This window comes from Miniopterus natalensis, chromosome 13 (genome assembly GCF_054644295.1).
Source record: "Miniopterus natalensis isolate mMinNat1 chromosome 13, mMinNat1.hap1, whole genome shotgun sequence".
NCBI lineage: Eukaryota > Metazoa > Chordata > Mammalia > Chiroptera > Miniopteridae > Miniopterus > Miniopterus natalensis.
This window is the reverse complement of record NC_142093.1, coordinates 42639384-42653845: the sequence shown is the minus strand read 5'-3', so window position 1 is coordinate 42653845 and position 14462 is coordinate 42639384. Positions and strand designations below refer to the sequence as shown.

Below are 14462 nucleotides of genomic sequence, written 5' to 3'. Positions count from 1 at the left end.
GGCTTATGTTTTAAATAGCAGAGTTTTTTCCTATCTCAGTAGTACATCGCCTGTTAACATATGTGCATTCAACAAATTAGACAGATTAATTTGCTTTTGGGTTTCAGAATAGCCTCATCCACACATTTAGTTCCTTGAATTCCTCTTCATTCAGGGTATACTAAGTACACGCACATCAAGATGAGTAAGAGAAGGGCCCTGTCTGTGAGGACAGTGTAGTTGAAAAGGAGGAAGGAAGCCCGGCCGGGCGTGGCTAAGTGGTTGAGCGTAGGCCTAGGATCCAGGAGACGGTGGTTCGATACCCGGTCAGGGCACATGCCCGGGTTACAGGCTCGATCCCCAGTCGGGGGTGTGCAGGAGGCCCCCGGTCAATGACTCTCTCATCACCGGTGTTTCTATCTCCCTCTCTCCCTCTCCCTTCCCCTCTGAAATCAATAAAGCTATTAAGTAAAAAATAAATAAAATAAAATAAAATAAAATAAAATAAAATAAAATAAAATAAAATAAAATAATAAAAAGAATTATCCTGCAACAGCTGATGGCCCTGAACCTAGCTCACATTTCGGTTGGACATGGATTGTAAGTTGGTGACATTTGAAGGGCAAGGGCAGTCTTCTGGAACACCAACATCACACTTATATTTTTCTTAAATTAACTTCCTTTCTGAGAGAAGCGTCTGGAAATTGGTCCCTTAAAATAATCCTTTCTATTAACCTTTTGGAAAGTCTTCTTGACCTTCAATGCAGGAAAGAAAACGCGGAGTGTGGGGCCAATCCCAGCAAGAGGAATTAAATGAACTGAAGGCTCACTTGCCCCAGATGGATATGGTGCCCAAGTAAGAATGGGTTTTACCAAGAGGACCAAAGGCTGAGTCCGTGGTGAAGTCTCTCCCTCTCCTTCTCTCCCCCCTCCCCCTCCCCTCCCCCTCCTCCCCCCTCTCCTTCTCCCCCCTCCCTCCCCCTTCCCCCTCCGATCCGCTCCCCTCCCCCCTCCTTCTCCCCCCTCCCTCCCCCTCTTTCCCTCCTTCTCTCCCCCTCCTCCCCCTTCCTCTCCTTCCCCCTCCGGGGACACAGTCCAAGTTGGCTTCAGTCGACCTTATCTCTGCGCATCTTTCTATACAAAACCTCCTTTTTTCAGATACATTTTCTCTTTTGCACCGAAGCATTTAACCAGGTTCTGCGGAAGCCTGGAAGCGATCACTGCGTACTTATTTGTGCCCCTATCGTTAGGCGTAGATGTTACTGTTTAGTTTTCGGAAGCAATCCCCCCCCCTTTTTGTTTGCTTTAATTTCTGGTTAGAGAGAGAACTCGACTGTCTCCAGAAAGTAGGAAGCAGCAGACTCGGCTCCGCGCCAGGACGCGGCACAGCGGTCCCCAGGCCGGGCGCGCACAGGGTCAGCCCGCGGGCGCTGCTGTCGGCCGCTCGCAACCCGGCCTCCCACAGGGACGCGCGTCCCCTGAGCCTCGGGCCACCACCGCCCAAAAGGCGAGGACGCATGCGCACAGCGAAGCGGGCGTCGCGGGTGAGCGGAACCGGCGCACGCACCCGGCGGCCCGGCCGGAGGTGGGAGCGCGCGCCGCGTCGCACGTCAATGACTCGCGTTGGCTGCGCCGGAAGAGAACGCGTTGGAGGCTCCCTGCTCTCGGCTATGGCTCACAGGCCCAAAAGGACTTTCCGGCAGCGGCGAGCCGACTCCAGTGACAGCGACAGCGCCGAGGAGCCGTCTGCTGAACCCGGGGCGCCGGGGGAGCAGGCAGTCCCGGCCCCTGAGCAGGAAGAGCCATCCCCTGGAGGAGGCCGCGCAGAGGCGGCCGAACGGCCCCTTCGCGTCCGAGGCCCTCGGGGCCGGGGCCGGGTCTGGGCGACTTCCCGGCGCGCCCCCGGAGCGGCTCCCCGCGGGGACGGCGACACGGGCGTCCCAGGTGACTTGGGACCGGGGTGGGCGCCCCAGGTGACGGGTTGGGGTGGAGCGGGAGGAGTCCCGCTGGACTCTCTAGAGGTTTCTGTAACCTGCTGCTGACCACGAGCGACGCTCAGTCCGGAGCTAGTGAGCAAGACCGCCCGCCGCGAGCGCTGGCCCGCGGTCCGCATCTCCCCATGGGGCGCCTTGGAGGAGTACAAGGAATCCTGTACGGTTTGGGGGCTCGTCTGCAACACCAGATGAACCATCACAAATTATAGATTTAGTGCAGTATTTGATGTTTATGTGAAACCGTCACAGAAGAGTTAAGATTTTTCTAATACCCTTAGGTACATGAAAGTTATGTGTGCCTTTTGGAAACGCCCCCAATTACTTTTCTCGAAAACACTTAACCAGAATATTACATTAGAAAAATGCAGATGGCGGGCTTTGAGACATTTTCTTTTGCCTGTTTTCGTAATACTTAAAAAGCCTGAATTCCAGAGTTGGGTGAAATTTAGTTGAAAGCCCTGCTTCTCTACTCGTTAACTTTGTGACATTGGACATGTTATTTAGCCTCCCCAATCCTGATGAGGACTCTAGTTCTCCTCAGTAATAGCACTTACTTTATAGAATTGTGAATATCAAATTAATTATACCTTATAAAACAGATTCCAGTGTGCCTAACACATTCTAAGTGTACAGTAAATATTTTTTTCTTTTTCTACTTATTCAGTACAACTGTTTTTTCTTTCTTGTTTTGATTTTTCTTTAATATTCCCTTTCCTCTTCTCATTGCATCCTTTAAAGGAGCATTTTAACAGATAAGTAAATAGTATAAGTAGTGTAAGTCTTTGTACATTTTTTAGACTATCCATTGGTTTCACAGAGAATGGAGGTTGGAGAAAGATCTGTATACCTACTTTAAATATGTGGAGTAAAACCTGAACACCATATTATACATATGCCATGTGTTGGTCAGAATTTTAGTTATTGATTCCAATATCTTGACTCTTTCTTTTTATATTCAAAAATATTCTGTTAGAATCCAGAACAGTTGATCTTTCAACAGATGAAGAGGACAGAACATACGATGCCTCAGAAAGTAAAGGTGATCAGAGTTCATCTTCCAACAACTCTAGCTCTCTGGAAGAAGAATTTTCATCAATAGGTTGGTAATTCTTATAATTTTGTTTAAGAACTTAATTCCTAAATCAGTATATTCTGTACCTGTGAGCTTATTATTAATAACATAAACTGTAGTGAAGTATGGGGCAAGTAAGTCATTACTAACGATGGTGAAAGTTTCTAAATTGACTGCTCATTTCCATTACGTAACATGCCCAAGGTCAGACAGCTTATAAGAGGCACAACTAAGATTCAAACCAATCACTCTACCCCAGAGCCTATGTTCTTTATTGGGCGATTCATGCCACTGTCTGAAGGATGGTAAGAATTTGTCAGTGAGGAATTTTCAGGTACAAAATGTAGTATATATAAAACTTGAGGGAAGATAATACAGTATGTGTAGGGAACTAAAAATAGTTGGACTGAAAATATTTAGTTGGAGTTTAAGAAAGAGGAACAAAAAGAAAGCAATCAGAGGGACATGTTGGAGTCAGGCTTGGTGAAGCTACTGAAAATTTTATGCAACTAGATGACATGATCATTTTTGTATTTTAGAAAAATCAATCCAGTTCTGGGGTTGGCACATTACCACCTGTGTTCCAAATGTAGCCCACCCCCTGCTTTTGTAAATAAAGTTTTATTAAAACACAGCCACACTCATTCAATTATGTATTTTCTGAGGCTGCTTTTGCACTGCTGTGGCATTGAGACATTGACAAGAGACTTTATGGCACACAAAGCCAAAAATGCCTTTTACTCTAGCTCAAGAGTTCATAATTTATTTTGTATTGTTTTTTAGTCTGATGAAACCTAAGACCACTTCTGAGAAAATAAAGTAAAATACATAGCTTTATAAAGGGAACAAGTGAATTTGAAATATAATTGTTAAAATATGTTTTAAAATACAAGTGCTTTATTAACTTACTAAATAACAAAACCAGTAGCTCTTGTAATTTTTTTTTATACAAGTTTACAAGGTACAGATACTTTATGATAAAGCCTAGCAGACAAGTGAAGCCTTGGCTAGACTCCAGCTACAGCGCTGTCCAATAGAACTTTCTACAAGGATGTAAAAATTCTGTGTCTTTACTGTCCAGTACATTAGCTGCTAACCACATGAAGCTATAAGAGCTCTTGAAATGTGGCTTGTGTAACTAAGGAATTGGATTTTTAATTTGATTAAATTTAAATAGTCACATATGGCAAATGGTTACTCTGTTGAACAGAGCCACTATAAAAGATGGTGGATTAGACAGTGTAAGACAGTAGTTGTAAAGTGTTGACAGCACTGTGCACCTAAGGAAAGAAGGCAGTGTTTGGAAATGGGAAATGTATGAGAGAGTTTTAATTATGGTGACTGAGGTGTTGCTGGCATGTAGTGCCCTGGAAGCAAGCAATAATAGATATCTTGCAGAACGGTTCTACACACTAAAGGATTGTCCCTCCTCAAATGCCCTTTTGAGAAACACTGATTGAAAGTTGAAAACTTGTCCCATGAGAAACACTTTCATTGTTATTTTTTCTGGAGCAGAAAAAGAGGGAATATAAGTTTAGGATTGGTATGTGGAAGAAAGTGCATTTATTTTTCGTTCAGATGATAGAACTATTAGAATAATCCAGTAATGGAATATGGAATATTTGTCATGAGATGTTTACATTGCAGAGACTACTTGTTAACAATGGGGCATGGTATTTAACCTCTACTCCTTAGATAGGATATAAAATATAAGTATGAATTATAAATCTATAAAAACATGTTTTTGTTATTATAAAGCAGTATGCTGACTTTATTAATTAATCCCATGTCTGCCCAACATCTGCTATGTGAGAACCCTTGAGCTAGGTGTTGGATATAGGCAGGACAGGATAGAGTACTCTTTTTCTTTTGAATTTTTACTTTATGGTTGCTCAAGAGGATTTACTTTATGTTGAATTAGTATCTCACTAGGGAGTTCATTCATTGTGATTTGTTAATTAAATCCTATCAAGTCATTGGCAGGTGACTCACTTCTAATTTAAGTATTCCTGTTTTTATAAACCTGAGTATTTAAACCTAAATGTGTCATCTTAACCTGGTTGCACATTAAAATTCCCCATCGGGCTCTAAAGACATGCTGCTGCTCAGATCAACTGAATCTGGATCTCTGGGCTGGGAGCCTGGGTACCAGCAGATTATCGAGCTTCCCAGGTGATTCTAATGTGTAGCCAGGGTCAAGAAATGACAGTATAATCTGTTGTGATGGTTTTGAATTTTAATTCTGCTTCAGGTTATATTAACTGTCTCAGCTTTAAAGACGTCATGTTGTCTTCAGCCACATCACAATAAGATCATTAAAATAACAAGACAAAATTCACAGCCCTCTGGCATTACTTTATAATCAACTTCTGTGGGTGGTATTTTTTTGGAGTACTTAGCGGTTAAGAATGCAGTGTGCCGTATGATTTCCCCCGTATTTTAACGTTATCCACGAGGAAAATGCAGCTGTTAAATCTTTGGGAGGATGGAGAGACACCTGGCCTGTATCATTTTCCTGATACTGATCTGTGAATAAGCACTAGGCTACAAAAACCAAAGCACTTGCTTTGGTATTCCTTGTTTTTAGTGAGCACATGTTGGTTTCTAGTGATTGCCACCTAGTGCTTCATAATTCAGGTACTTTTTGTTTTCCTTTAGGACTGGTTATCCAGTATATTGGTCTGTGATTCCTGAAATCTGTCTCTTTTTCTGTTTAAAAAACTGGAATATTTCTGCATCTCCTGGCATATAATGTTTGTGTGGGTTTTTTTCTATTTGTTTTCAAAGGAATTGGGACCAATTTTGGGGAAAGGTTAGAAAATTTCACTTGAGCCTCAGTGACTTGACACCCCTAATAATATTTTGAAGTGCTTGAAATGGTAAAAATGTCTCTTGCCATTTTATCTCAGCATTTTGCTTATGAAACCATTTCTTCCCACAGCGTAAAGGTTAATTTTATTTTAGATCATGCATGAAGAAACTTGTTTTGAATTGGAAGACTCATATTAATAAGGTTTATACTGTATGAAATAAAAATAAAACAAAACTGTATTAAAAAATATTGTTCCTTAAATATTTTTCACCTGGTAAATGAACCTGATTATTTCTTGTATACTTTTTAAAATGTCACATTTACTCACGTGAGAATCACCATAGGACCTTGAAGGCTGACGTGTCTGTGTGATGACTGTAGTGTGTTTCTCATTCCCTGTATGCCTGGATGCCCAGTGGAGAAGGGTGGACCGTAGTATAGTGTTCCTGTTACTTTGTATGTCAGACTGGTCTATCACCAGCTAACCTCTACAGTTGTTCCTGACTGGGCAACTCGTGCTAGGCCCTCTCCACATCTGTACCCTGACAATCTCAGAGCCTCTGGAGATGAGAAATGGCTAGCCCTGAACGAAAAGTCACCAATAACACCTGATGAATAATAGTTAAAAGATAAATTGGAGTGGTTTCAGTATATTTTCTGATACTTCTTCATTTGGTTAATGTAAAGATAAATTTTAATTATTAAATAAGAATTATTTAATCTCTATCAAAATAGTTTTCTTCCATTACTGATGTAGATTGTGAGCTATTTACATTCATATCAGAATAGTGAAAAAATTAGAAAACTGGCATCTTTTTAAATTTTATTTAAATGTGAAGAATATTTCTGTTGGTGTTTGGTTTTCAATATCCTCCTCTTCGTTTCTTTTAGTAAATATCCCTGATGCAGCTTTTATTCAGGCGGCCCGCAGAAAACGTGAATTGGCCAGGGCCCAAGAGGACTATATTTCTTTGGATGTAAAACATCCATCTACTATCTCTGATATGAAGAAGAGCAGTGATGAAGATCCTGAGAGTGAGCCTGATGACCATGAAAAAAGAATACCATTTACCCCAAAGCCTCAAACACTTCGACAAAGAATGGCTGAAGAAACAAGTACATATTTAATTTATTTGCAGTATATGAACATTAAGGCTTTTTATATAATATTATGATAAAATCTCCATAAAAAAACAGAATGTAGTGTCTCATAGTCTAAAGGGTGTTAAGGTTGGTTTTTATTTAATACCAATTTGGTCAATGACAACATGGCCTCTAAAGGACATGTCTTTATCAAAATGTTATCAAAGGGTATGTGTAATATTGTTTACTATTATCTGATCTCCACTTGATCTTTCTAACAAGTTAAAAAATTTCATACTGTCTTATTTTTGATATTTAAGTCTTTCATTTTCACCTATATAAAGATTTTTTAAATATGTTTTCGTTGCTGTTTTTTTTAGAGAGAGAGAAAGGGGGAGAGAGAGAAGCATCGATTGGCTGCCTCCCACATGCACCCCAACTGGGGATCAAGCACACAGCCTGAGCATATGCCCTGACCAGGAATCAAACTGATGGTTCTTCAGTACACAGGACAGTGCTCAACCAACTGAGCCACACCGGCCAGAGCATATAACGATTTTGTTGTTGTTAAACATGGAAGCATCTACAGGGATTTTAAGTGTCAGGTATTAAAATCTTTCCTGCTATAATTAAAAAATTTCTTCAACCACTAATCTTTAGGTCTCAAAGGACCATTTTTACGTTTCTCTTTTATAAACAATATTATATGATTTACCAACATTTTTTGTCACTTCAAATACGATTATTTCATAGTGAGACGTGGTTCAAGTAGAATTGAGAAACTCTGGTAATGAAAACCAAATGTTTCATTTTTTCCAACCATCTTTCATGAGCCTATAGTGTTTTGAGTAGGACAGTTTCAGTGAATAAAGTTCTGGAGTTAGATTGATAGATTGAAGTCCCAGCTTCAACACTGTCCTCAGACAAGTTATTTAACCTTCTAATATCTGCGTTTTCTCATTTATAAAACAAGGGTGATAATAGTGCCTTCTTCCCAGAATTACTGTGAAGAATAAGTTAACACATCTAAAAGGCTGCTAAGCTAGCACATTATAAACCCCCCAGAAGTGTTAGCCACTGTATTAGAATGGAAAAAATGTTGACTAACCGTGAACTGCTGCTGTTTTCCCTAGCAACCAGACATGAAGAAACAAGTGAAGAAAGTCAAGAAGATGAAAATCAAGATATTTGGGAACAGCAGCAAATGAGGAAAGCAGTTAAAATCACAGAGGTAATCATTTCTTTTATATCATGTGTATTAGTTTCCTGTGACTGCTGTAACAAATTACCACAAATGTGATGTCTTAAAGTAAGAGACGTTTATTCTCCCACAGTTGTGGAGGCTAGAAGTCTGAAATCAAGGTGTTGGCAGGACTGTGCTGCCTTTGAAGGCTCTAGAGGAGAATCCCTTTTTTGCCTTTTCTGGTCATTCCAGGGTGTTCCTTACTTTGTGACTGCATTACTCCTTTGCCTCCTTCACATGGCCTTCTTTGCTTTGCTTCTACACTGTGTCTCTTATAAGGACACCTGATGGATTTAAGGCCCACTTGGTAATTCAGGATGATCTCATCCTGAGATGCTTTCCTTAATTATACCCACAAAGACCTTTTTCCAAATAAGGTCATAGTTGCAAGTTCCAGGGGTTAGAACATAGAAATATCTTTTGGGAGGCCACCACTTAACCCACTACACTATGTATATATGTGCTTTTCCCACTAGATTTTAAACACCTTTCACATATTTATTACAAGCCACTTGAAAGGACGGTATGTTTTTTATCCTTAATTATATAGTAACTGACAGTATATAGTATATGGTAAGTTGCTTAAACATGAAGTTGAAACAAGTAGTGAAGTTTAAAACAAAACTCACAAACAAAGAGAATATTGTACTTGGGGTCAGAAGTTCTGGATTTGGGTTCTGGCACTACCACTAAAATACATGTTCCATGAGCATAAGAATTAACTATTTTGTCCAGTGTTATATCCCGCAGTCCCTAATATTGTGAGTGCTCTATAAATATTTGTGTATGACTTTGAGCAAATCATTTAATTTTTCTAAATCTGTTTTCTCATCAATAACATGGAAATCATTATGTTACTTAACTGAGTAGGCTGTAATGCTCAAAATTATAATGATCTAAATCATAGTGCTTATAAATTGTATAATGGTATACAAATATAAGGTTTTTAATCTTTTTAATAAGAATACTTTGAAAGATTATTTACTCTCTTAAGAAAGTATAAAATCTCCATGTTATTAAAACTAAAAAACTAAGTAAAGGCAGGCCTTTGGTTGTAATTTAGAAGTTTCTGACCAGGGAAATGATTTAGAGGACGATTTTATGACTGTAACAGGCTTACATTCTTCACACACACCCTTTTTTTTTTCTTTTTAGTAAAATCAGTGTAACAGCAGCATTAAAATAATACTTTGAGAAAAAACATGCCACAGTTCTTACTCTTAACTACTCAAGTTTGCATAATCCTTTTTAATTTAGATAATTATCAAGATAATAAAACTGGCTTTAAAAACACTGAGAATCAAGCTTTTGTGAAAAATAAGATTTTTGTCCAGGCTAGGTGGCTCAGGTGGCTCAGTTGGTTGCAGCTGTACACCAGGTTCCATTCTCCCTCTGCACGTACCTAGGTTGCAGACTTGATTTCCAGTCCAGGTGCATAAGGAAGGCAACTGATCAGTTTCTCTATAACATCGATATTTCTTTCTCTTTCTCTCTGCCCCCTTCTTTCCCTCTCTGCCCCCTCCCTCTACTTCCCCTTCCCCCTGCACTTCTCTAAAAATCAATTTTAAAAAAACACATATCCTTGGGTGAGGATTAAAAAAGAAAGAAAAAGAAGATTTTGTAATTTGCCTCTTACATGTTAACTTAAAGTTCTATATTAAAACTGAGAATTTGAAACTGTTTTATTGTAACTGTGAAAAATGTCAATGGCATGGAATTTTGAGCTAATGAAATCTTGAAGTATGTAGTCTGCTTTTATGTTATTAATAATTGTAAGATTAATGAATGTTGAAAACAATACTAATTTTTATATTATTTTTAGGGAAGAAACATAGATCTTTCCCACAGTAGTGAATTTCAAACAGTGAAGAAGTTTGATACTTCCATTTCATTTCCACCAGTAAATTTAGAAATTATAAAGAAGCAATTAAATACTAGGTAAGTAATATTCATATTAAAATTTATACTTGTCCTAGACAATTCAGTAGTGAAAAGTTAGTACTATGTATATAACCTTTTGAACTATTAAATACAAATGTTAATCCTAAACAAAGTGATAGGAAAAATAGCATCACCTGTGTTACTACACTAACATAACTGATTTCTTTTTTTGTATATGTCTTTTTTAGTCTTTATAAGAGGTATATGTTATGTGGCTAAATTCAATAAATATCAGATTCTGCTGTTTTTTACTTAATGTTTTTATAAGCATTTATCTGCATTGTTAAATAGCCTTTAATTTTTAAAAATAATATGTTGGGAGTGATGACAGCAAGATGCCAGAATACAAAACCTAGACCTTTCCTTCACACAGATACCAACTTAACCAATATATGTTTAAAAAGCCTTTCTGAGAACTCCAGAAACCAGTTAGGAAGTCACAATGCTGAGGCAGGCTCAAAGCCAAGAATAGCCACATTGTAATGGGTAAGAAAAGCCATTTCGTTTCAGCTGCATCAGCCCCTCCCATAAGCCAGCACTGCTTATGATAGAAAAAGCTCAACTCATGACTTCTCCATTGGAAGGGAAAAAGAAGAGTAGAACATACACCCAACATTCTCACTTTTGGGGAGACTGCCCAAAGGACTAATTTCTGCCTTGTCTGTCTCAGAACACTAATGGGGAACTGTCATACCTTGGATGCCTGGGGCCACAAAGGACAAAAGAGAGTTTGGTGGCTTGTTGCAGAGCCAGCCAGAGTGAACAAGAGACTACAAACTCTCCTGAAAAAGAAACACACAAATCTCTATAGTGGAAAATTTCTTGTAGAAGCCCAGAGAAGATGTATTCCCCATGTAAGGTGTGAGAAGACACCCTTTCCCCTACCCCTAAAGAATCTCTATCTAGGCTAATTGGTGATTTTTCTCTCTAGTACAAAGCATTTTCACATACACAAAAGAACAAAAAAATAACCAAATGTGAAAAAAATGAGGAAACATTGCTCAAAGGAACAAAATAAATCTCCAGAACCAATCCTAAAGGAACAGAGACCTATGAATTACCTAACAAAGAATATAGACTAACCCTCTTAAAGAAGTTTAGTGTGCTACATGGGAACACAAACAACTAAATGAAATCAGGAAAATAGTACATGAACAGTTAGAATATCAACAGGGGAACTATAAAAAAAGAACCAAAGATTCTGGAGATGAAGAATATAGTAATTGAATTGAAAAATTTACTAGAGGACATCAGCAGCACACTTAATCAAGAGAAGAAAGAAGCAGTGACCTCTAAGACTGGTCATTTGCATTGATCAAGTCAGCCCCGCTGGTGTGAGTCAGCGGTTGAGCAGCAACCTATGATCCAGGAGATCGAGGTTCGATTCCCGGTCAGGGCACATGCCCGGGTTTCGGGCTCAATTCCCAGTAGGGGGCCTGCAGGATGCAGCCAATCAATGACTCACTCATTGATGTTTCTCTCTCCCCCCCCACTCACTGAAATAAAGACATATTTTTTTAAAAATTATCAAGTCAGAGAAACAGAAAAAAGAATGAAAAGTGAAGGCAGTCTAAGGGATTTATAGGACACCATGAAGCAGAACCACATTCACGTTATGGAAGTCCAAGAAGAAGAGAGGCAGAATGGGGCAGAGTTCATGTGAACATAAAATAGCCAGAAACTTGAACAATTGGAGGGTGGAAATGAAAGATCCAATTTCAAGAAGCTCAGAGGACTCTAATGAGATGAACCCAAAGTAGCTCACGCTGAGGCACATTATAATCAGACTTTTTAAAGGTGAACAGAATTTTGAAATCTTCAAAACAAAAGCACCTCATCACTAACCATGGAGCCCTGTAAGATCATCAGATCTCTCAACAGAAACAGGCCAAAAGGGAGTAGGATGATATATTCAAAGTTCTGAAAGAAAGAAATTCTCAACTTAGAATACTACATCAAGCAAAACTTCTCCACATATGGTAAAGAAATGCCTTCTTGAATAAACAAAAGCTGAGGAAGTTCATCACCACTAGACCTGCCCTAGAAAAATTCCTAAAAAAAGTCCTTCAGGTTGAAATGAAAGGACACTAGACAGCACAAAGCATACAAAAATATAAAGTTCTCTAGTAAAGGTAAATACATAGACAAATACAGAATCCTATAATACTTGTAAGGGTGGTGTGAAAATTACTTTTAATTCAGATATAGAAATTAAAAAACAAAAAAATAACTAACACTATGTTAATACAAAATTTAAAAATGTAATGTAGTACGTTAATAAGTGCAGGGGAAGATGTAAAGGAGTTTTGTATGTGATTGACATCAAGTTCGTAGATTTCTGCAACTTTAAAATGTTTTTGTAACCCCCATGGTAATATCTATAAAAGAGGCACAAAAGAATGAGAAAAGACTGCAGAGCATGTCACTACTAAAAATCAACAAAATACAAGGTATCAAGACAGAAAAAGAGACAAAATAAATACAAAATGGACATAAAACTGCTTATAAAATGGTAATAGTAAAGCCTTCCAATTCAGTAATTACTTTCAATATAAATGGATTAAACTCTACAATCAAAACACTTCTAGTGGCTGAATTAAAAAATTTTTTAAAATCCAATTATTTACTTACATTATAGCAGTTACAGTTACATTGTTGATCAGTTTAGCAAGATGAGAAAATTCTAGAAATTTGTTAGTGTGCATATAGTTAATATACTGAACTTAAAATGGTTAAGATTGTAAATTTTGCTAAATATTCTTGACTACAATAAAAAATAAAAAGCATAATAGTAATATTTGTTCATCCATATAGTTGATACAGCATAATTTACTTAAGTATTTCTCTGTTCGACATTTTTATTTCTAAATTTTCTCAATTATAAATAATGCTACAGGTAATGAATATTTTATTTCTGTAGATCACTTAATGTTATGTTATTTGTTAAATTTCCAGGGAAAGTTGACCTTGGCAAAAGTTACGCATATTTTTATGGCTCTTGATAGAGATTACGTATCTGAAACACAGCTAACCTTTATTCTCCTTTAAATAATATTAATCTCAAAATAAGTAGTATTTTTGCTAAAAATAAGGCAGACTCCATAATAGATTGTTTTGTTTTGAATGGTTTTGTTTTACTACTCAGCATCTAGTGCGTTTTTAGATGTATAAAATAGTAAGTATGATGATAAAAGTCAAATTAGTTCATATAAGATTTGATACAAGGAGAAATTTTTGTTTCTTCTCCCAAAGCAAGTATTTTTAAAGATTTTCTTTTTTTTTTTTTTTTTTTTTAATACCTGGGAATTTTTTCTAATACCCTAGGAAGAGGTTAAAAATTTTCACCCCTGTATCTTTCGTATAAATCAGCTTTAAAGTAGCTTCATACCAAAACATTTTGTAGCATTTTATAGTGAAATAAATATATGGAAATCTTCAGTTGTACCAGTTTTTAAACATTAGGTTATCTCTGTATTCTAGGGGATAGGCAGTCCACTGGCTGTTTTCGTAAATAAAGTTTTATTGGAACTCAGTCATACTTGTGTATTTATGTGTTGTCTGTGGCTGCTTTCATGCTACAATCCAGAATTGAGTATGTAGTTGTAACACAACCATCTAGCCTCCAAAGCTTAACATATGTTACTACTTGGACTTTATAGAAAAAGTTCTCCAACCTTAGTTCTACATCATTGCTTTTCAGTAGTGATGTTAAATGATCAGATTGCCTTAATTCAAGATTAGTTTTATAACAACTTCACTATCATTTATTGCATTTTTTTTAATATTCCTTTTTTAATTGGAAGAAAATATCTAGAATTACAACTGTTATCTCTAGTATTGCATACAACTCAATTTTATGCAAAGGGAAAGGCAGGAAAGGACTGCAACTACTCTGTTACCAGCTTGAGCACCTAAAACCTTAATGTCCTTTCCTGCCTTGCCCTTGGAGACCACTTTCTTTGTGATGTTCTCCTTGGTTCATCAAGTCTCATAAGCCCAGGTTTATGTGATTGTCAATTTCCTTGGTGATCTCTGTAAGGTAGCTTTGAAAAAACTTTCATCAGACTGCTGCTTACTATAGTAGAAATGAAAGTCTGAAAAATAAATCAATTTTTATTTATTTTTATTTATGTAGATTAACAGTACTACAGGATACTCACCGCTCACACCTGAGGGAATATGAAAAATATATAGAAGATGTCAAGAGCTCAAAGAGTGCCATCCAGAACCTAGAGGGTTCATCAAATCAAGCTCTAAATTTTAAATTCTATAAAAGCATGAAAACTTATGTGGACAATTTAATTGACTGTCTTAATGAAAAGGTACATGGCTATAAAT

The 14462-nt window shown here is 37.7% G+C and overlaps 1 protein-coding gene across 2 annotated transcripts in view; it reads left to right on the top strand.

Moving 5' to 3' along the window:
• The first annotated feature begins 1648 nt into the window (after positions 1 to 1648).
• GCFC2 (GC-rich sequence DNA-binding factor 2) overlaps positions 1649 to 14462 on the top strand; it is a 31376-nt gene continuing 18562 nt past the window's right edge. The window contains exons 1-6 of one of the 2 annotated variants that reach the window (XM_016202537.2): positions 1649 to 1923; positions 2947 to 3072; positions 6749 to 6973; positions 8074 to 8171; positions 10006 to 10121; positions 14260 to 14446. In XM_016202537.2, the coding sequence (XP_016058023.2) occupies positions 1650 to 1923; positions 2947 to 3072; positions 6749 to 6973; positions 8074 to 8171; positions 10006 to 10121; positions 14260 to 14446 (1026 nt within the window). In that variant the 5' untranslated portion in view covers position 1649. Of the gene's footprint in view, positions 1940 to 2946; positions 3073 to 6748; positions 6974 to 8073; positions 8172 to 10005; positions 10122 to 14259; positions 14447 to 14462 lie in introns of both variants that reach the window. The other variant, XM_016202538.2, reaches the window with a different exon arrangement.